General features: G+C 45.0%; 2 protein-coding genes across 2 annotated transcripts in view; one reads left to right on the forward strand and one right to left on the reverse strand.

Moving 5' to 3' along the window:
* Window positions 1-984: 984 nt before the first annotated feature.
* On the reverse strand, window positions 985-10,116 carry cdc26 (cell division cycle 26 homolog). The gene is made up of 3 exons (XM_028808744.2): window positions 9,975-10,116; window positions 9,077-9,169; window positions 985-1,464 (listed from the first exon to the last, which is right to left on the reverse strand). The coding sequence occupies exons 2-3, from the start codon at window positions 9,155-9,157 to the stop codon at window positions 1,279-1,281; spliced, it is 267 nt and encodes an 88-aa protein (XP_028664577.1). The 5' UTR covers window positions 9,158-9,169; window positions 9,975-10,116; the 3' UTR covers window positions 985-1,278.
* A 251-nt stretch (window positions 10,117-10,367) lies between these two features.
* prpf4 (PRP4 pre-mRNA processing factor 4 homolog (yeast)) overlaps window positions 10,368-24,113 on the forward strand; it is a 33,755-nt gene continuing 20,009 nt past the window's right edge. The window contains exons 1-3 of the mRNA XM_028808743.2: window positions 10,368-10,488; window positions 19,365-19,550; window positions 23,857-24,043. Of these exons, the coding sequence (XP_028664576.1) occupies window positions 19,388-19,550; window positions 23,857-24,043 (350 nt within the window). The 5' untranslated portion in view covers window positions 10,368-10,488; window positions 19,365-19,387. The remainder of the gene's footprint in view (window positions 10,489-19,364; window positions 19,551-23,856; window positions 24,044-24,113) is intronic.

Below are 24,113 nucleotides of genomic sequence, written 5' to 3' on the forward strand. Positions count from 1 at the left end.
GGGTCCAGTGGCTTGAGGGGCATCTGTTGGGGAAGTGACATTCATGGATCTCGACTTTGCTGTGATCTTCAATGGAGGCTCTGATCGGGGGGCTCGAGAGTCCTGATAAATACCAAGAGCCAGACCTTTAATGACCTCTCGGGCACGGCCATCAGCAGGGGGTCTCTCTGTGGAGACCTTATTGAGAGGCTTACTTACCTCTGCAGTGACATTCATGTGTCTGGTGACACTTCCTATGAAGTCAGTGGACGGATTGGGAGAGCATGGGGGGGGGGCCATGAGGTCACTGGAAAAGGGGTGTGTGGTGGTCCTGATATCTCCACAAAAGGGTGAAGGTCCAAGTCTTTTATAGAGTCCTGGTGCTCCCTGTTTGTGAGACATGGACACTATCCTAACGTTAGAGACCCCAATAACAGATGGCGACCCCCGGTCACAATAGTTATGCATCCCCCCCCCCACACATTCATTATAACAAAATATTTTTATGACCCCATGAGTCTCACTACAAGGGGGCTCCACCTGTTAAGAACCTGTGGCCAGTCAAAGAGCAGCAGACTCGGCCCCCAAAGCCAGGCGCAGACCACCAAGCTGCTGTACGCTCCACCAGCCCTCGCTGTAGACCCACAAATTGGCTAAGACTCGCGCCCCCAAACCCCCCCCGCCGTGCCCGCTTTGCATTGTTTTCCTACTTTTCATTGAACGGCCGCCATGCCTCTAAGTCTCTGAACGCCCCTCCATGTCAGGTCAGACTCCTGCCTTGACACCCGTGCTGGAAGGGTGGGCTCCAGCGCCCCACAAGCCTGAAATGAAAACAGCCGCCTAAGACGGCGGGCACACATGTGTATCTTGGGTGGGTGGTGGGAGGAAACGCAAACAGACGCCAAGTCAGAAAAGTCTGGGGATGGGTAAGCGGAGAGCAGCAATCGCTGCACCCCGACACCTACGGGCGAAACGGAAGGCAAAACTCAATGCAGACTGCAGCTGTTAAATTACTAATTTAATAAAAATGAGGTTTGATTGTTAACAGTAACCTACCATGCTACCCACAAGGACATCAAAGCAAAGCTTCTTACATCGCAGCAGCAGCTCCACACTCACAATCCCTGAAAGCGGCACTTTGGGGGCATCACTGCAGTCCCAGGTCATCCTGTGCTCACTAGCGGGCACCGTGCCCCAGCTCTCCCTCTCGACCCAGAAATGCCGTTTTCAAAACAGGAGACAACAAAGGATGGCCTTCAAGATGGAGACTTGCCCCCCCCCAAAAAGTCTGGGAATCCCCTAAAACTGCAGATTGCCAAAGAGGGAGTGAAGGTTGTTGGATTTGGGCTCCGGGTCGTAGCCGATGCGTTCGTTTATGATCTGACTCCTCAGCTTGGCATCCCCACTGGCAGAACTGGGACCCCCAACGTCGGCAGTGCTGGGCACCCCAACGACGTCCACATCTTCTCGTTGCTTCTTCCGACTCTGAAAATGGACACAGGACAGAAAACGTCGTCAAGATAAAGAGCACGGGCGTGGACGGCGAGGGTCTCCGTGGTATAAAGTACATCACAGCAGCACTGCGGACCGAAGGAGAGCAAGTGAGGGGCAAAGACTGAGGGGTGACATGGTGGGAGGGTCTGAAACGATGAAGGGAAGGGGCACGGGGGGTGAAAACAGATGGAAACTTGTGAAGGGAAAAGCGTCACACAAACATCTGCAGGGAGGCACAGAGGCATGGAGCAGGTGGCCAGGACCCCGACGAGAGTGTCAGTGGGCTAACATCTCAGTGACTATTTACCACTCTGACGCTCATCTTTCTGATCATTAAAAGAGTTCATTATGGTAACAACGGACGAGAAGAATTCATCCTTCATTGCAGAGTTACGCTATTTGAGGGTTCCACTGGAGCAGGGGTCCCCAACTCCATCAAACATGGCTGCAGGGCATTGATCAACCAACGAATGTCTTACTTTAACGCACTGTTCATTATTATTGGACACAGCTTGTCGTCCTCAGCCTGATAAACCTCGCATTTGGGATCACACGGCACTTCCTCGGTGGTCCAGGTGCTCTAACTATTTACCTTATTACTTCAATCACTTTATATCAGGGGTCCCCAACGCCGGTCCTGGAGGGCCACCGTGGCTGCAGGTTTTCATTCTAACCCTTTTCTTAATCAGTGACCTGTTTTCGCAGCTAATTCACTTCTTTTGAATTCATTTTAGTTGAAGCAAAAGAGAAAAAAGACACGAGCAGACAGCAAAAAAATTTAGATTTTTAAAATTGCTGGAAGATGGGAGACCACCAGGTCATGAGATGAAGGAGATGGGCCTAAAATGAGGTGAAGCAGAACACGTAGCTCAAGATGGGACCGGATGCAGGAAAATCGTCAACGCCTTATGCATCTTTCAGCACAAACAGGATTATTATTTTTTTATTATTATTAATATTATTAATAATAATAATAATAATAAATTTTAAATGGGGGCGGCACAGTGGTGCAGTGGAGTTTGCACGTTCTCCCCGTGTCTGCGTGGGTTTCCTCCCACGGTCCAAAGACATGTTGCCGATCCTAAATTGTCCCTAGTGTGTGCCCTGCAGTGGGCTGGCACCCTGCCTAGGATTTGTTCCTGCCTTGCGCCCTGTGCTGGCTGGGATTGGCTCCAGCAGACCACCCCATGACCCTGTGTTAGGATATAGCGGGTTGGACAATGACTGACTGACATTTTAAATAGTATGGACTCTCCTATTCTATTGGCTAGCTGTGCTACCCGTCTAAGACAACGCAGACCTCGGTGTTCACATCTGCAGGACACCATGCAATGCAGATGTCTCTGTTATATGCTACTGGGCATGGGATTTGTAAAATCAGTAAAGGTTTGTGATGCACCATCTGTTGGAATGACAAATGCAGTGCATTTTAATACTAAAAATGTTTTTGAGGCACCATCTTTTGGAATGGCAGAGTCATAGCAACTCACAGACAGACAGACACTTAATAAAAGAATAAGGTGGGTTGTTCTTTCACGGGCCAAGCACGTTAATTCTTGACAGATTTTCAAATAATTCTGGAAACTTCCTCTTACTAAGAATTTATTTTTTTTAAATTTCTGATAATATCGAATGTCTCTTACCCACTGCATTACAGATGGGATGGGGGGATTGGGACTCTCCCAGTGAAGCGTGATAAGCCTGGGTGCTACTGGTATCGGCCATTACAATCAAGTTCTCCCTTCACACATTAAACATCAAGGGGTTCATTAACTCTTTGTGGGCTAAATATTTTTTTCTGAAAAGCACACAAAGCAACGGTTTCACACATAAATCAACATAAAACGTCTGTTGCTACATGCTGGGGTTGCTGTTGGCGCTTGTTTGGCATCTCTTGTGTCAGTGGCATCTCGATGGCCAGCAGGAGTGCACGGTGGGCTGGCTGCCTTCACACAGCAGGTGGGTGGCGGTCGCAGTGTGACGTAATCTCGTTTGTACCTCTTGTCATCGTAAGTGGTGGTCCTCCCAGGCGAACGCTGCTGTAGGCGCATCAGCTACACGAAAGTGTTCAGCACCACAATCAACTAGAGACCAAATCAATCAGATGATGCTGGTACCTCACTTTCGTTTTTCGATCTCCATCTCCAGATCACTTGTATTAAACTCGGGAGTCTGACAAGTCAGAGTCCTATTCAACGAAATTATGTAAAACGTCCATGGAGTATTCTGCTCTGCACATTCACGCTGGTCTCTCGCCACATGTTGATGCCATTTTGGAGGTGGTTTGCACTTTGCTACTCACACACGCGTAGGGAATCGAGGTTGAATGAACCAAGTGATGTCATTTTCCTTCTAGCAAAGAGAGTCAAACTAAAATCGAAGGGCGAATTTTGTCAGAGTTTACGGCGGATTACCGTCCTCTACCCCTGAATTTTGACAAAAGTCGACATCAGCCCTGAAAGAGTTAAATACCGCAGTTAACATATTAGGAGAGATTGTGACCCAAAGGTGATCTGTAAAGACTTTTGTCCAAAATGACAATAATTTAGTGCAATCCCAAAACCCTTAGGTTTACACGGGGAGGAATCCAAAGAGTTCCAGTACTCCCAGCGTCATTTCAGGCTCCCCGATTTTATTTTCGGTTGCACTGGTGGTTTTTATTATTGCATTCAAACTTTCTGCTTCTGCTATTCTTGAGTTCACAGTTTAAGGTACCGTTTGTCTGTCTATCACGTTCACAATGGTTTTTTGCGATTTAAAAATTGTGCGTATCGTGATGTGTGATCTCAACTTTTTGTCAGCCTTCTGTCCACTATCTGGATGTAAGATAAGTCGTCAGGCCTTCTCACGAGCTGCGTGTTCAACGTTCAGACCTCCGGTGACGTATTCACATCTAACAGGACATTTTATCCATGGTGCATTGACTAACATGCAATAATGCAGGGAATGAATAGATAGATGAAAGGCACTATATGACAGACAGACAGACGAAAGGCACTATATGACAGACAGACGAAAGGCACTATATGACAGACAGACAGATGAAAGGCACTATATGACAGACAGACAGATAGATGAAAGGCACTATATGACAGACAGACAGACAGATAGATAGAGATGAAAGGCACTACATGACAGACAGACAGACAGATAGAGATGAAAGGCACTATATGACAGACAGACAGACAGATAGAGATGAAAGGCACTATATGACAGACAGACAGATAGATAGAAGGCACTATATGACAGACAGACAGATAGATAGATGAAAGGCACTATATGACAGACAGATAGATAGATAGAAGGCACTATATGACAGAGACAGATAGATAGAAGGCACTATATGACAGACAGACAGACAGACAGATGAAAGGCACTATATGACAGACAGACAGATGAAAGGCACTATATGACAGACAGACAGATAGATAGAAGGCACTATATGACAGACAGACAGACAGATAGATAGATGAAAGGCACTATATGACAGACAGACAGATTAAAGGCACTATATGACAGACAGACAGATGAAAGGCACTATATGACAGACAGATAGATAGAAGGCACTATATGACAGACAGACAGACAGACAGATGAAAGGCACTATATGACAGACAGACAGATAGATAGATAGAAGGCACTATATGACAGACAGACAGACATAGATGAAAGGCACTATATGACAGACAGACAGATAGATGAAAGGCACTATATGACAGACAGACAGACAGAGAGATAGATAGATAGATGAAAGGCACTATATGACAGACAGACAGATGAAAGGCACTATATGACAGACAGATAGATAGATAGAAGGCACTATATGACAGAGACAGATAGATAGAAGGCACTATATGACAGACAGACAGACAGACAGACAGATGAAAGGCACTATATGACAGACAGACAGATGAAAGGCACTATATGACAGACAGACAGATAGATAGAAGGCACTATATGACAGACAGACAGACAGACAGACAGACAGATAGATAGAAGGCACTATATGACAGACAGACAGATAGATAGAAGGCACTATATGACAGACAGACAGACAGATGAAAGGCACTATATGACAGACAGACAGACAGATGAAAGGCACTATATGACAGACAGATAGATAGATAGAAGGCACTATATGACAGACAGACAGACAGATAGATAGATGAAAGGCACTATATGACAGACAGACAGATTAAAGGCACTATATGACAGACAGATAGATAGAAGGCACTATATGACAGACAGACAGACAGACAGATGAAAGGCACTATATGACAGACAGACAGATAGATAGAAGGCACTATATGACAGACAGACAGACATAGATGAAAGGCACTATATGACAGACAGACAGATAGATGAAAGGCACTATATGACAGACAGACAGACAGAGAGATAGATAGATAGATTAAAGGCACTATATGACAGACAGACAGATGAAAGGCACTATATGACAGACAGACAGATAGATAGAAGGCACTATATGACAGACAGACAGATAGATAGAAGGCACTATATGACAGACATAGATGAAAGGCACTATATGACAGACAGAGACAGATGAAAGGCACTATATGACAGACAGAGACAGATGAAAGGCACTATATGACAGACAGATAGATAGATAGAAGGCACTATATGACAGACAGACAGACAGACAGATGAAAGGCACTATATGACAGACAGACAGATGAAAGGCACTATATGACAGACAGACAGATAGATAGAAGGCACTATATGACAGACAGACAGACAGACAGATGAAAGGCACTATATGACAGACAGACAGATAGATAGAAGGCACTATATGACAGACAGACAGACATAGATGAAAGGCACTATATGACAGACAGACAGATATAGATGAAAGGCACTATATGACAGACAGACAGATAGATGAAAGGCACTATATGACAGACAGACAGATGAAAGGCACTATATGACAGACAGACAGATAGATAGAAGGCACTATATGACAGACAGACAGATAGATAGAAGGCACTATATGACAGACATAGATGAAAGGCACTATATGACAGACAGACAGATGAAAGGCACTATATGACAGACAGACAGATAGATAGAAGGCACTATATGACAGACAGACAGATAGATAGAAGGCACTATATGACAGACATAGATGAAAGGCACTATATGACAGACAGAGACAGATGAAAGGCACTATATGACAGACAGACAGATAGATAGAAGGCACTATATGACAGACAGACAGACAGACAGATGAAAGGCACTATATGACAGACAGACAGATAGATAGAAGGCACTATATGACAGACAGACAGATAGATAGAAGGCACTATATGACAGACAGACAGATGAAAGGCACTATATGACAGACAGACAGACAGACAGATGAAAGGCACTATATGACAGACAGACAGATAGACAGAAGGCACTATATGACAGACAGACAGATAGACAGAAGGCACTATATGACAGACAGACAGACAGACAGACAGACAGATGAAAGGCACTATATGACAGACAGATAGATAGATAGAAGGCACTATATGACAGACAGATAGATAGATAGAAGGCACTATATGACAGACAGACAGATGAAAGGCACTATATGACAGACAGATAGACAGATAGATGAAAGGCACTATATGACAGATAGAGATAGATAGATGTGTGAAAGGCGCTATATAATAGATAGATAGATAGATAGATAGATATAGGATAGATAGATGAAAGGCACTATATGACAGACAGACTTTATTAATCCCAAGGGGAAATTCACATACTCCAGCAGCAGCATGTATACAACACTTGCATTTCCAGGTGCATCTCAATAAATTAGAATATCATCAAAAGGTCAATTTATTCTTAGTAATTCAATTCAGAGAGTGAAGCTCCTATATTCTACAGATTCATTACACACACACGGATATGTTTCAAGCGTTTATTTCTTTTCATTTTCATGATTATGGTCTACAGTTAATGAAAACCCAAAATTCAGTATCTCAGACCATTAGAATATTGTGAACAAGTTCCATATTGTAGACTCCTGGTGTCCCACTGCACTCAGCTAATGAACCCAAAACACCTGTAAAGGGGTCCCGAGCCTTGAAATGGGGTCTCAGTCTGCTTCAGTAGGCCACACAATCCAGTTGTCCAGAAGACTGTCATTGAGACCCTCAGCCACTACAGGTCACTGCTAAAGACACTGGCTGTCCACAGAGTGCTGTGTCCAAGCAGATTAATGGGAAGTCGAGTGGCAGAAAAAGGGGCACAAGCAACAGGGCTAAGCACAGCCTTGAGGGGACTGTGAAGAATATTGACAAGTAGTGGACTGCGGCTGGAGTCAGTGCTTCAACAGCCCACCACACACGCACACAGACGTATCGGGGACGTGGGCTACAACTGTCACAGCATTCCTTGTGTCAACCAGAGACAATGTCAGAAGCACCTTAACTGGGCTTACTGGACTGTCGCTCGGTGGTCCAAAGTCCTCTTTTCAGATGAAAGTCAATTTTGTGTTTCATTTGGAAATCAAGAGTCTGGAGGAAGAGTGGAGAGGCACAGAATCCAAGTGGCTTGAGGTCCAGTGTGGTGATATGGGGAGCCATGCCACCTGCTGGTGTTGCTCCACTGTGTTTTATTTTTCCAAGTCCAAAGTCGGCGCAGCCAGACGTCTGCCAGGACATTTTAGAGCACTTCATGCACACCTCTGCTTTATGGAGATGCTGATTTTCATTTTCCAGTAGGACTTGGCACCTGCCCACGCTGCCAAAAGTACCAACACCTGGTTTAATTTTCACCTGGTGAATTTCCCCTTGGGATTAGTAAAGTACTGCGGTGGGTTGGCACCCTGCCCAGGATTGGTTCCTGCCTTGTGCCCTGTGTTGGCTGGGATTGGCTCAAGCAGACCCCCGTGACCCTGTGTTCGGATTCAGCGGGTTGGAAAATGGATGGATGGATTAGTAAAGTATCTATCTAACAACCATGGTATCACTGGGCTTGATTGGCCAGCAAACTCGCCCGACCTAAAACCCCACCATATAGAATCTATGAGGAAGAGGAAGATGAGAGACAGCAGAGCCAACAGTGCAGACAAGCTGAAGGCCACAATCAAAGCATCCTGGGCTTCCATAACACCTCAGCAGGGCCACAGGCTGAGCGCCTCCATTGATGCAGAAGGAGCCCCGACCGAGTACTGAGTGCCTACATGGACATACTTTACAGGAGGCCGACATTTCTGAATTAAAAATCATTTTGTTTTATTGGTCTTATGTAGTGGGTTGGACACTGACTGACAGACTGACTGACTGACTGACTGACTGGTCTCATGTAATATTCTAATTTTCTGAGATACTGAATTTTGAGTTTTCATTACCTGTAAGCTTCATAATCAGCAAAATTAAAAGAAATAAACACTTGAAATGTATCACTTTGTGTGTAATGAAATCTATACAATATATAAATTTCACTTTTGGAATTGAATTACTGAGAACTTTTCGATGATATTCCAGTTTATTGAGACGCACCTGTACTTAAGGCAGATTCAGACCATATCCCCGATAATATGAAATTGACCATCGGGGAGCTGGGACGGGACCACCGCACTCCTCCTCACCTCCAGTTCCTTCTTGACGCTGTCAAACTCTTCAATGTCGTCCAGTTTCAGCTCCAGGCGGGTGGGCTTGCGGCGCAGCATTCTTGTGTTGTCCTGCGGGCAGATCAGAAGGAGAAGCGATTATTTGAGTTCCACTGTACTTGTATTATTACATTATAAAAAAAAAAAACACTTTGAGGAAAGACCCTGGGAAGAATTAGACAGGTTTGGGATTTAAAGATTAACCCTTTTTTGTTGAGGTAATAAAAAAGCCAAATCACCTACAAAACAAAAAAAAAATACTCTTCAGACCAAAACCAGTCGTTCACACAGCTGCTGCTGCTTTGCAGACTTTTCTAAGGCTCTTCCAGCTGCCCACAGTGCCCGACTTTGCCCTGAACTACAAAGAACGAATCCTGAAAAATCCAAAAAAGAAAAAACAATCGAAGAAGACACGAATGGCGTCTCAGACCAGGGATAAAAAATACAGCAGCAGCCGCCCTACCACATCTTTGGAAAATTAAAAACAGAACTTTTCACCGCTAATAAATTAATTGTTTATAACATAAGAACACATCAAATCATCACACAAAAACTTCTGGGACCAACTTCAGGGAATCTGGTTGCCCAAACAAATTCAATTGCTGATTTAAAGCCCGATTATCAAACTGGAATGAAAATCTGCTGCCAAAACCGTGCTAGAACATTTTGTTTTCGTGTGCCGGGACAGAATTTGTAAAACGATGCCGATTTTGACCCTTTTTTGGTTAACTGCCCAGGCTCCCGAGTTATTGTCACATAGGAAATGTAAATACTAACACTGGTGCTGTCTGCCCACAGGGAAAAGTAAAAAATACATACATCGTAAGAAAGCACAGAAAATTGACCCAATGAGATCGATGATTGCAATCTTACTTACTTAAAGAGTTGCTACAACGGAAAGAAAATCATCTGATGATCAAGTCACCGTGCCCGCTTCTTTACTGAACGCTTAAATTAAATCTACCATGTTGTTTTTTGCGCCTTACGTACACTACCAGCGTCCGAAAACTTCCGGTGTTGACGAATAAAGCCAATCATCTTTTAGCTTGTTGACGCGTTTTTGTGACGTCAGACTTGAGCCTCGCCAAATAGATTCGGAGGCGGGAATGGGCCAACATAAATCTCGGCCTAAATTGCATTTCTTCCGTATCGTTTTCGTTTTAAATAAAGAAAAAAAAATCATCTGCATGAATGCTGTTTTTTGTTTTTCAAAGAGCGATTTTAATTCATTCTATTTGGGCTGAAAACTACATTTCCCACAAGGCATTCGTGTACCGGAAGTGATAGTAAAGGGTTACGGAAATGTTCTTCTGTTCGTGTTTCTCACGTTGGTAGCCGGGTTCTCATTCACCGGAATTCATCGAGTTGCCGAGTTCGTGGTTTTGTGGAAGGTAAGTGGTTTTGATGTACTAAACTGAGCGGAGTTCTCGTCGTTCCCCGTCAATATGTGGTCGAGCAGGCACATCGGTGGCTAAGCGCGCGTGCGCTCATACAAGTGAGGCGTGACAAATCGGCATGGAGTGTCGACTCGAAGCGGTTCGGCCTCGGGTTCAAATAAAGGACCGATCGAGGTATCTGTATCGTACAGGCCAGCGGTGCCTGCTTCTGGACATGCATTAGTTCAAGAGCTGCGTTGAAATTTAAAGTTCTGAGTATTACTTCTCAATCTTTAGAATGAATCCCAACAGGTTTGACCAGCGCAGCAGCAGTAGTGATGTGCAATGATCTGTTTCCCTCATTAATAGTACCTTGTTGTGATCAGAAAAAGGCGAATCTTTTTATTTTTTACTCACACAATTTCTGCATGCCGGAGTCCTGCTCGATATTTTTATGTATAGTCGTGGGAAGAAGTAAGTCGACCCCTTGAAATGTTTCTGATTTTTAATATCGGTGGACATATCAGCAATCGGTCGTCACTTAAACAGCATCAATAGATAAAAACAAACATCGGGCTACATTTACATTTTATACTCCATTGTATAATTTCAAAAAACGTAAATACAAATTTCACATGTGGGGAAAAAGTAAGCGCACCCCTGTATTTATCATTGCCTTGAATTAAAATCCGGAGTAAATGATTAGCACATCAGGAGAGAGGATCTTGTCTGACTTGTCTTATTTAAACCTGAGACGTTTAGTTTGGTTTGCTCTTCAGCAGTGAAGTGCGTGTTATCGCCATGTCTGATTGAAACATCTCTCTGAGGCCATCACAAAGAAGGATCTCAATGCCTTAGGAGGCTGGAAAGAGATTTAAAAAGACCTCCCAACAATTAGAAATTGACCATTCCACTGTCTGGAAGTTGATCAACAAGGAATGAAGATTTCACACAACTGCCCACTTGTCCAGGCCACCCCACCCCAGTAAGTTCAGCCCAGCAGCGGAATGCTGAAATGAGTCTCTAAGGAGCCCAGAATTTCACCCTGGGACCTCCAGGTAGCTTTTGCCACTGTTGATGTCAAAGTCTACCATTAGAAACGGGCTGCAAAAATATGATCTGCGTGGGAGGTGTGCCAGGAGGAAGCTGGAAAGAATATCAGGGCACGACTGGAGTTTGTCCTAAGACCTGGGGCCTCATTTATAAAACCTGCGTGCACACAAAATGAAAAAATGAGCCCTTCTCTAAAGTGGCACGGAGCTTGGCTGCTCTGGAGGTTGGGGCGCTTTGGTTGTTGCGGGGGGATCAGATGTTTTAATCTGAGAGCAATAAAGTCACAATGGTAAAAATGAATGAACAAGTCCTCGGCAGCTGCGTTTGAGTCCATGTGTCACTACGGGCTATTAAAGCTGCGTTCAGACTGCAGGGAACAGGGACTCGCTTCTGATTTCTGCCTCGCTGTGTATTATTTGTTTGAGTTAGTTTTGGCTGGAGATTCAAATCCACTGTACTGATCTCAAACCTGAATACAAATAAATCCATCAAAGAGGTGCAACATGAGAAACCAACTACATGCAGATAGCAAATTTATTTATGGTGCAGGACACAATGGCGAGTACTCAAAGATGACATGAGTGCAATCATCCAACGGTGGGCATGAGACACAAGTACCTCGGGAAGTCGTGCATGTCAGAAAATGTCCAGCAATTGGGCCGTGTTGGCAGACGTCCTTTTAATTTTGCATTTCAGATTTCTCTAAAAGTGAAAACTAAAGTGACCATTTTAGAGTGGTGTAAATAAAATTGCAGCAACTTCAGGAGGGGGTAGCACAGCTGTGGGTGACGGGTACGGCCCTTGCTAGGGTGTTGAACTTTGAGGTTGCTCAAATGAGGCACATTACCTGCGTTGTGAGAGAGCGTCCGTTACGGCACTTTGGCCATGTGGCGTGATTCCCCGAGGGTGATCTGGCTCATGAGACCCAGGCAGCTGGACCAGGCCAAGGGGATGCCCACATAACACCATGGGCATGGTCAAATCCGGGGAGTAGGACTGGACCGCGTGTCTGCCTGGGCTTGCCTGAGGTGTTTTGTTATGTGGTGGGAGTGCCAACATGCTGTACCAGTGCGTGCTCCCCAACCTGACCTGTCCTGTAAATTAAAATTGCCACCAAATCAGCAGGGTAATTAAATGGGCAGGACGCCCTGAAGATCATTGTAGTGAAGTAGAGAATCAAAACACAGCTGAGTGCCATTATGAATACTGCTGTGGCAAACTCGGGCAACATATTATTGTGCCAAGAAACGTGATGGGGGTCCTTTAAACCAACAGCCATACACCTGTTTACCGCCTCACTGGGACTTGCAGTGCCAATTAAATTGTAAATGTAATGTAGGGCCCTGACCTGACGTGGCTGTCATAATCCAATCCCAACATTCAGTGTAATTGAAGTATGATGAATATCTTTAAATCTTTACCCCTTAAGGGCTCGTTTATACTTCACGTTCGCCACGCGTTCCCAACATTCATTTGACGCATCCTCAGAAATGAACATGATGCATGCGCGAGTTGCAGTACCAGCTAAAAGTCAGGGGGTGGCGCGGTGCGATAAAAGTCGCAATGTGACACGATGGCACAGTGAACAAACAGAAGTCGCTCCCATGGCCGGTGCAAATGAGTTTAGTTATACAAGCGGGTGAGAATCGGGGTGGGGGCTCCATCCTCTCAAATGTTCAGGTCCACACCAACATTTGGGGATATTCTCTCTATTATAGTGGTCTCGCCGGAAGGGGCACGGTCAGTTGCCCTACAAAGAGGAATTAGCGGCAGTAACCCCCTCCACCCATCGCGTCTCGGTGGGGTTTTACAAACCTTGAGGTGTCCCTCAGATGCACTTGTGTGACAAACGGAGACAATGTAGCAGCACGTAACACACATACGTTTATGAGGTCCTTATGCTGCACTTTACGTGTGTTCAGTATTCAGAGCTCCGGGTTGTGATGTCTTATATTCCCACTTCTGTGAATTTTCAGTCGGACTATTCGGAGAAACACAACATCACTGCTTATTTGTTACGTGGTCTGTGGGAAAAGCAATTTGTGATAAACTGTGTAGTTTTCATAAAAATAAGAGCAAATGCAATTTGCTCTTACAGTGGTCATCTGAGAGAATGCTCTGTCAAAACTCAGGATAAATGTTGAGGTGCCAGCCTGCCTTTCCCTGTTTACTTGTTAAGCAAGAATTAATTAGCGTTCGATGGCACGAGTACAAACAAAAATATCGCCCTCTAGTGTTCTTACAAATAAGGACACTGCCTACCGAGGCCTCTGTCGGGCACTTCTTCTGGGATTGCAGGATCTCCATCTCCTCTGCTCTCCAGTCAACACGTGGCACCTCCTTCAGGGCAGCTGGGCTTTTAAGGTCCTCATACAGGAAGGGGCGGTAAGGTGATAAGGTGCCACATGAGAGGTTGGGCATCAAACTAAAAGAAGTGATGCAGATGGGGGCAAAATTGGCTCAGACACAGGAAGCAGAGGGTGTGAGGAACCTCCTCAGAACTGGCAGATGTTAAGAGTGGTGACCAGCAGGGGGCAGTGTGAGGTCTGCTGCTATTTTTCCATCCTTCCATTATCCAACCCGCTATATCCGAACTACAGGCTCTGCTGGAGCCAATCACAGCCAACACAGGGCACAAGGCAGGAAACAAACCCCAGGCAGGGTGCCAGCCCAATGCAGGGCACACGCACATACTAGGGACAATTTAGAATTGCCATTGCACCTAATCTGTATGTCTTTGGACTGTGGGAGAAAACCCACACAGACACGGGGAGAACATGCAAACTCCACACAGGGAGGACCCGGGAAGTGAACCCAGATGGGTCTCCTAACTGCGAGGTAGCCGCGCTACCCACTGTGCCACCTGCTGCTATTTTTAATATATAAAATGATTTAGATAGGAATATAAGTAACAAGCTGGTTAAGTTTGCAGATGATACCAAGATAGGTGGATTAGCAGATAATTTGGAATCCGTTATATCATCACAGAAGGACTTGGACAGCAGGCAGGCTTGGGCAGATTTGTGGCAGATGAAATTTAATGTCAGTAAATGTAAAGTATTACACATAGGAAGTAAAAATGTGAGGTCTGAATACACAATGGGTGGTCAGAAAATTGAGAGTCCACCTTATGAGAAGGATTTAGGAGTCATAGTGGACTCTAAGCTATTGACTTCCTGACAGCGTGCAGAAGCCATGAAGAAGGCTAACAGAATGTCAGGTTATATAGCGCCTTGATGTGTGGAGTACAAGTCCAAGGAGATTCTGCTCAGGCTTTATAACACACTGGTGAGGCCTCATCTGGAGTACTGAGTGCAGTTTGGGTTTCCAGGCTACAAAAAGGACATAGCAGCACAAGAGAAGGTCCAGAGAAGAGTGACTAGGCTGATTGTGGGCTACAGGGGATGAGTTATGAGGAAAAATTAAAAGAGCTGAGCCTTTAGGAGATGAAGAGGAGGCCTGACTGAAGTGTTTAAAATGACGAAGAGCATTAGTCCTGAGGATCGAGACTGTTATTTTAAAATGATTTCATCAAGAACACGAGGACACAGTTGGAAACTTGTGAAGGGTAAATTTCACACAAACCTTAGGAAGTTTTTCTTTACACAAAGAACGATAGACACTTGGAATAAGCGACCAAGTAGTGTGGTGGGCAGTAAGACTTTAGGGACTTTCAAAACTCGACTTGATGTTATTTTGGAGGAAATAAGTGGACAGGACTGGCAAGCTTTGTTGGGCTGAATGGCCTGTTCTCGTCCAGAGTGTTCTAATGTTCTAACTGGGCGGTTTGTCAGCACTGTGGAGGCAAAGGAAGATGGCACAGCTAGCAGCAGCACCCCCTCTTGGCCCAAAGTGGTGTTACATACCTGGGAGGAATCTGGATGGTGACCCTCTGACGCACTTGCATGACACAGCTTCTATTCTTTTATATTCTACAGTTGACTAAAGTGAAAGGTCAGCGTTATGTCACAATGCAGAGAATTCTAGTAGCTTTGTTTTCTCAGAATTGTCTGACTTGTAGTGTGAAGTTCGTAGGACATTCTTGTAAAATTTCCAACCCGGATTCTTGTCCAAGAGATTGTCCTGTGCACAGAGTCCAGTGAAAATCTTAACTTGAACGTGTTAATCGGTATGAAACGTATGACCACTCTGAGGCCGAAACCTAAATTTCAAAAAACCACTGGACCGAATATTCAACATGGAATGCCCTGTTGACTTTCTTGTATGGGGAAAGTATAGGAGTCGTCGATAAATTCGACTGGGATGAATCTCGACTTTACTTTTATAATAATTGTTCAATATGTTATTAATTTGATTTGATTTGTTGTTGATGGTTCTTTAATGTAGATAATATAAAAATTTAATCCTTGTCATGCGGTTTACTCCTCAAATATCCATCTCCATATCTGACTATACGAGAGAGTAGTGGGAGCTCAGTTAAGAAGTGAGGTGATGATTAGTGAGCAGCAGGATGGTGTCATGTCAGGAAAGAGCACCACAGATGTGATGTTTGCTCTGAGGATGTTGATGGAGAAGTTTAGAGAGAAGACGGAAGGAGTTGCATTGCGTCTTTGTGGACCTGGAGAAAGCAGATGACAGGGTGACTGAGAGGAGCTGTGGTATTGTATGAGGAAGTTGGGAGTGGTAGAGAAGTACGTGAGAGTTGTACAGGATATGAACGAGGGAAGTGTGACTGAGCTGAGGTCTGTGGTAGGAGTGACGGAGGTGGGATTACATCAGGGATTGGCTCTGAGCCCTTATTTGCAATGGTGATGGACTGATGACATTGTGATCTGTAGGGAGCAGGATGAGGAGACCCTGGAGAGGTGGAGATATGAGAGGAGAGGAATGAAGGTCAGTAGGACCACCAGGACAGAATACATGTGTGTAAATGAGAGGGAGGTCAGTGGAATGGTGAGGATGCAGGGAGTAGAGTTGGTGAAGGTGGAGGAGTTTAAATAGTTGGGATCAACAGTACAGAGTAATGGGGAGTGTGGAAGAGAAGTGAAGAAGAGAGTGCAGGCAGGGTGGAGTGGCTGGAGAAGAGTGTCAGGAGTGATTTGTGACAGACAGGTATCAGCAAGAGTGAAAGAGAAGGTCTATAGGACTGTAGTGAGACCAGCTATGTTATATGGGCTGGAGATGGTGGAACAGGGGACAGAGCTGGAGGTGGCAGAGTTAAAGATGCTAAGATTTGCACTGAGTGTGACGAGGATGGACAGGATTAGAAATGAGGACATTAGAGGGTCAGCTCAAGTTGGTCAGTTGGGAGACAAAGTCAGAGAGGCGAGATTGCGTTGGTTTGGACATGTGCAGAGGAGAGAGAAGGGTGCTAATGATAGAGCTGTCAGGCAAGAGGAGAAGAGGAAGGCCTAAGAGAAGGTGTATGGATGTGCTGAGAGAGGACATGCAGGTGATGGTGTGACAGAACAAGATGACAAGGACAGAAAGATATGGAAGAAGATGATCCGCTGTGGCGACCCCTAATGGGAGCAGCCGAAAGGAGAAGATGATGATATGACTATACGAGAAAGTCACGGGGAGAGCACCCCCGATTTGTATTTATTTATTTTTTGCTATTTGGCCGAGTCCTAAATTAAATCAGTTTCACTTTCAGGTCGTGTCTTTTAATGAAACTGAATTGTAAAACAGCAAGTTGTTAATTAATCCTTTTATTTTTAAAGTCTGTTTCTGCTAAGCGGCCCTATTTTAAAAAATGGAATTGAGATGAGTTGACTAAATGTCTCTAGATATAAAATCCAACATACGTCCGTCTGTCTGTCTGTCTACTTTTCACGAGAGACCTGCTTCACAGATTTAGGTCATAAATTTTTTTTTCTATAATTTGCTTGAACATTCCGGGTTGATTTTGTGACTTCTGCACGAATCCCAGCGAGGCCCTCCTCACTCACAAGCCCGCCTCAGGGCGTGTATCTTGCATCCGCTTAGCTAGTGAATGAGAAAACTACTTCACGGATTTAGATCAGGTTTTTTTTTCTAGAATTTTCTTGAACATTCCAGGTGATTTTTGCGACTTCTCCCATCGCGCTAAATATCAGAGTTCGCTTGCAGGAGAGATATATTCATGCTAAACCGAGACAGAGGCTGCAGGCCAAGGGGAAGCGTGACCCCAGGGATAGGGAGCTCCTGGGCGTCCTTCTCCTCCTCCTCCTCACTGTCCTGTTTCACTTCTCGCGGGCGACTTCGCGGATGACAGCTAGTCAATCAATAAAACAATCTGAGCGCAGTTTGCCTGTTTGGGTTGCTTTGTCAGTTTCTTGGCTGGCGAGTCGGTGAGATCCGCTTGACTTGTTTGTACAGAATTCCTGATTCCGTTTGTCCCCGTAGGATCTCGTCTCCTTCCACCTTTCTTTTCTGCTTTTGTGAATGCATTGCACTTTTTCTCCGTATGTCCCCACTACTCATTCCTTATTTCATTCCTAAACAAACCATTCCAGTGTGCTAAAGATGGCGCCCATGCCAATCCCAACAGAGTGTAATTGCAGACCACAGTACCTATGAGGCCAGTCGTGTAAAGCCCCAGCATCACAAAACGCCCTCCACGTCAGTCACGTAACACCCATCGCACTAGACTGTGATTAACATTAGGGCCCCGTCACACCGGGGTTAAGATTAGGGTTGTAGGAGGGTTATCTGAGTCAACGGGCATTTTGTGACTGACGTTGTGGGCATCACCTGATCTGTGCCATAGGTGTTATTGCAAGCTGCAGCTAGACTGTTCTCGCCAATCCCACAGTGTGGTGTGATGTATCACTCATTTCCTGTAACCTGTGAACACCAGGGGTCGCTGTTGCCCCATTAGACCCAACACAGGGTAAAAGAACCAAGAAGGTCTTTTATTTTCTTTCTTCTTTAAATAGATAGATAATAGTGCCCAAAAGCACCTCTGCCACCATAAACAGGCAAGTAACAAGTATAACAATACTATAAATCACACAAATCTCTCCTCCACACCTCCCAGCAAGCTCTGTCCTACAACCTCCCAACTCTGGCTCGCTCGCTCGCTGGGTTCCCATCAGTCCTTTATATAGTCCTTGACCCGGAAGTACTTCTGTTCTTCCTCCCACGTGACTTGCCAGCACTTCCGCATCAGCTGGAGGATTCAGGTTTTTAATCAGCCCAGAAGTACTTTGGGGCATCTGTTGTCATAGTCCATTGGCACTGCCGGGCTAGGTGAGAATTTGTTTTCCCACAGCGTCCCCTGGCGGTACCCAGCAGGGCTGTGCTGCCACTCTCCAAGTGCCATAGTGCTGGCATCCGGGGCAACGCTGCAGTCCAGGGAAGCTACCGTCTATCGTCTTGGGGGAGGCAGTGTCCTTGATAAGCTGCCTTCCATTACTGGAAGGGCTGGCCATCCCTTACAAACCGAGCAGGAGGTCATGTTTGAAAGTGTCATCTGTGACCTCACACATCCGACTGTTTTTATGCACTTCGTCCAATGCCAGGTGTTTCCATTTTTATTTTTTATTTTTATTTTTTGCATTTGGTGCGTTGCTAACATTCCCATTTCTAGTCACTGCCATCAACAAGCAGCCTCGTCCTTGTCCACAGTATGCGATTGTTCCCTTCACCCCGAGTGGTTACAAAGAATCAGCCATAGACAGGGAGACTGATACGCTCACACAGAGAGAGGCCTCATAGGAAGATTAGCTCAGTCGGTGAGGCACAGACCATAAGTGGCACTAACCGCCGGTGCCCAGCCTGCTGACAGCACTTGCTCTTCTTCTCAGTGTGGCATTATATCATCATTTCTTCACGTGAGAGTTTCAAAATTATCTCTTTCTTTTCTGTTCCTTCTTCTCCAAACTCGAATGCAGTTGAGCAAAACTTCAGAAGAAACATGTCTGACGAGGAAGAAGCTCCAGTGGCAAAGAAATCTCGGATTTTCTATGGCAGCCTGGAGGACCACGAGAGAGAGCGGCTTAACAAGGCCGAGAGCGGCTCCTCTGCCCGGGAGGGTATCAAGGCTGGCATCGATGCTGGCAACATCAACATCTCCAGTGGTGAGTCCCACTTTTGTGTGTTTCTTGTGTGTGTGTAACGTTCTGCTTTAGACCATTGCTTTCTTCCAGGAGTCCACTTGTTACGGTGAAGTGGCATGAAGTGAGTGCTGAGTGGCCGGAAGTTGATTCTGTCTTGTGTCCCGTTTCATTTAAAGGATACGTTAGGGATTTTTCAAGTCAAACGTTATTTCTTCAGAAACTTGGCATGTATGCATTTGTCACATGAAACTGTGTTCTGAATTTGAGAGTATCTCTCTATTATAAAAGAAAATCTTGAGACGAGGCGAGACTATCGCCAAGAGATTTTTTTCAAGTCCCGCCCTCCTCTCAAACCACACCCTCTCACCTCTCATTGGTGTGAATGCTTTTCTCAGACTCAGTTCCTGCACTCTCAGCTCTTATACATTTTTATGTTTTCCTCACTTTATGTACCCAATAAAAGAAGATTTATTATGTCCAAATCTTATTGAAGACTTTCATCCCGAAGAAAAAATGAGGACACGGGCAACCTAGCAACGAGAAACGATGAAGTCAAACGAATTAACGTGAAAATTGTCAATCGGTTACACGTTAAATGCGTATCAATAGACTGCTGAAACAGTTGGTAGTGATGGCGTGTGTAATGTTTTTCAAAAATAAGTCCAAAAAGACACAAAAAAAGGTTTGGGGACCGTCCCCGTATATTGCCCTAAGACAATATCAAAATGAAGAAATGATCACAAGTCTTTTTAAATTCAGAATAAATGACCATTTTACTTTTGAAACATGGTGGTTTAAATACAGAAAGGATTATGGGAAAAGGAAATGGTTGGCATCAAAACAGGAACCGGAAATAACATCATCAGGAGGATAGATAGATAGATACTTTATTAATCCCAATGGAGTCGGAAGTGATGTGATATTGCAGAGTCGGAAGTGAGGTTAGTGGAGATGGCCGGAAGTGACGTAATCGGCGGCCATCTTGAACCCGGAAGCAGGGCAATTATTTTTCCTCTGGTTTTCTGTAAAGAGAAGAGATTTAGGTAAGCACCATGTGACACCTATATCTCACGATATTTCACTCACCTTTAGGCTCTTTGACTGCCTCCTAATCGCCCGTGTGTGACACGTGGAAGACAGAAACATCAACTTACAATATCACGAAGAATATCTACAACCGTTAACACCGTCTGGTCTTCCACTGGCCGAATTTCTGTTGAAAGAAGGACGTATCGTAATGTTATTGCGTAATTTGTGTCTGAGTGATGGGCTATGCAATTGGACAAGATTAGTTGTGTTCAAAATTGGTCGAACAATTCTGACATGTAAAATTTGAACAGGTGACAAGAAAGGTAACGAAGTCCATCTAACATGAGACACCAAAGGAGATCTTGATATGCCATTGGTATTAAAACGTTTACAGTTTCCCGTTAGAATCGCTTTTGCTATGACGATTAACAAATCACAGGGACAAACGTTCGAAAAAGTCGGTTTATTTATTAGAGTGAAAGAAACGAAATTCACTCACAGGCAGTTATACGTTACGTTGTCATGATGAAAGTCCAAACACGGAATCAAAATTCAATGCGATACTGACAAAGTTAATTCAAAAAATTGTTTTTACTGAAATTTTACAGTAAAAGTGTAAGTTTAAAAAGTATTTGCGTGTTAATTTTAAAGCCAAACAGAACGAAAATGTATAACTCGACGAATACCTCAAACGCAACATGAAACCTAATTTTCTTTCAGTTTACTCCGTTTTACTATTTTTTACTATAATTACTCGCTGCAATGTAAAATAGTTCTATTATGGATATGTAACAATTCCCATGAAATAACAATCGGTTTAAATTGTACATCCGCATCCTCATACATGAGCAGCAGAGCCGTGAAGTGGCTAACGTGTAGTGCCCGCCCGGGGGTTGGCAAGCGAAGCCAGACATGCCCTAGTCTTATATACACATGAAAGTGTGTGTGTCTGTCCGGCCTGGACGTGCGAGGCTACAGCATGAAGCTCAAAGAAAGCGACTCTGCTGCCAAAGTCAAACCGCCAAGAAAAGAGAAACTCGCTTAGCCGCTGATAGACAACACAGGCGAGCAGGTCGACAAAACAAAACCGCAGATGAAAGAGAATCTCGCTTAGCCACTAATGCACAACCGAAGTGATTGATTAATTGATTGATTGATTGAAGTGCAGGAATCCATGGTTTCTAGGAGCCCGGGCTTACACAGCTAGTCATTTATAATTTTAGAGGAATAGGGCTGCATTGTTCTATTCAGTTAGCCTTCAGTATTTCATAAAACGTTTACGCTCGGATCTCCAGCATGTTCTCTTTAAATCACACTCTCGTTGGGTTTTCCAGGGTATAGAAGTGCTGGAGGATTTCTTAGCTGTCTTTTTCCACCTTGCTATTAACATTGTTGGCGTTGTTGAGGTAAAATCACCACAAACAGACTCAGTGTTTAGAATATTACCCAACTTTGAAGCTGCAGATGTATCAAAGTAACACTTTTTAACAATACGCTCCTCATTAGTTGTAGGCCTAGTGACCTGAGTGACTATCGGCTTGTTGCTGTGACGTCACATGTGATGAAGACCATGGAGCGGCTGCTGCTTCACCACCTGAGGTCCACATGTCCGCCACGCCCTCGACCTTCTGCAGTTCGCATACCAGGAGAAGGTGGGAGCGGAGGATGCCATCATCTATATGCTACACCGATCCCTCTCCCACTTGGACAGAGGCAGTGGTGCAGTAAGAATTGTTTCTAGACTTCTCTAGCGCGTTCAACACCATCCAACCTCTGCTCCTTAGGGACAAGCTGACAGAGATGGGAGTAGATTCATTCCTGGTGGCATGGATTGTGGACTATCTTACAGACAGACCTCAGTATGTGCGCCTCGGGAACTGCAGGTCTGACATTGTGGTCAGCAGCACTGGAGCGCCGCAGGGGACTATACTTTCTCCGGTCCTGTTCAGCCTATGTACATCAGACTTCCAATACAACTCGGAGTCCCGCCACGTGCAAAAGTTCGCTGACGACACTGCTATCATGGGCTGCATCAGGAGTGGGCAGGAGGAGTATAGGAACCTCATCAAGAACTTTGTTAAATAGTGCGACTCAAACCACCTACACCTGAACACCAGCAAAACCAAGGAGCTGGTGGTGGATTTTAGGAGGACCAGGCCCCTCATGGACCTCGTGATCATCAGAGGTGACTGTGTGCAGAGGGTGCAGACCTATAAATACCTGGGTCTGCCAATACTGATGCTCTGTGCAAGAGAGGACAGAGCCGACTGTACTTCCTTAGAAGGCTGGCGTCCTTCAACATCTGTAATAAGATGCTGCAGATGTTCTATCAGACGGTTGTGGCGAGCGCCCTCTTCTACGCGGTGGTGTGCTGGGGAGGCAGCATTAAGAGGAAAGACGCCTCACGCCTGGACAAACTGGTGAGGAAGGCAGGCTCTATTGTAGGCACGGAGCTGGACAGTTTAACATCTGTGGCAGAGCGACGGGCGCTGAGCAGACTCCTGTCAATCATGGAGAATCCACTGCATCCACTGAACAGGATCATCTCCAGACAGAGGAGCAGCTTCAGTCACAGACTGCTGTCACCGTCCTGCTCCACTGACAGACTGAGGAGATCGGTCCTCCCCCACACTATGCGACTCTTTAATTCCATCCGGGGGGGTAAACGTTAACATTATGCAAAGTTATTGTCTGTAATACCTGCATTGTTATCACTCTTTAATTTAATATTGTTCTTTATCAGTATGCTGCTGCTGGAGTATGGGAATTTCCCCTTGGGATTAATAAACTATCTATCTGTCTATCTATCTGTCTATCTATCTGTCTATCTATCTATGAAAATGTGGTGTGATATACCGATATCCACGACCTGCCTCACTTTAGCACTGACTGAATCCGTGTCACACGCGAGTCTTTTAATGTCCAACATGGTCACACATGACTCGCGTCCCCCAAACAAAGAACAACTGAATTGATCTTTGCCTACAGCACAACATCAGTCGTGATTTTAAGGCTGTTGGTGGGCCATAAGTGATGCAGGTTTGGGACCCAAAGAGCAACATGAAGGTTCGCTGTCACACCAGAAAGGATGAAGTGGCAAACGGTTGGTACAGTTGTAAAATGTTCTAAACATACATGAACAGAAATAAAATATGAAACTGCTTTTATTATGCAAAAAATTGCACTTTTGGGTGCAGTGTGCTGGGAACTTTTTAAGTTAGAGCCATTTGATGCTCGTGGGTGATTTAAATGGTTGGCAAGGCCCACTTCTCAAAGAGCTCCTCTCTGTCTCTTGCAGGAGAATCGTTTGAGATTGAAGAGCACATCAATGAACGGCAAGCCGAGGTGCTGGCAGAGTTTGAGCGCAGAAGGCGTGCCAGACAGATCAACGTGTCCACAGATGACAGCGAGGTGAAGGCCTGCCTGCGTGCACTGGGAGAGCCGATTACGCTGTTTGGTGAGGGACCGGCAGAGCGCAGAGAACGGTGAGCAGCCTGCACAGTCTTAACATTCCTGTTGTCTCTGATTAAAGGGATCAGTTTGATATTTCTTTTC

The sequence above is a fragment of the Erpetoichthys calabaricus genome, chromosome 9, assembly GCF_900747795.2.
Source record: "Erpetoichthys calabaricus chromosome 9, fErpCal1.3, whole genome shotgun sequence".
Classification (NCBI taxonomy): domain Eukaryota; kingdom Metazoa; phylum Chordata; class Cladistia; order Polypteriformes; family Polypteridae; genus Erpetoichthys; species Erpetoichthys calabaricus.

Coding starts and splice junctions, on each gene's coding strand:
- cdc26 (XM_028808744.2), bottom strand. CDS start 9,157: ATGCTGCGCCGCAAGCCCACCCGCCTGGAGCTGAAACTGGACGACATT. Junction 1,465..9,076: donor GCGTCAAGAAGGAACTGGAG/GTGAGGAGGAGT, acceptor GTCCATTTTCAG/AGTCGGAAGAAGCAACGAGA.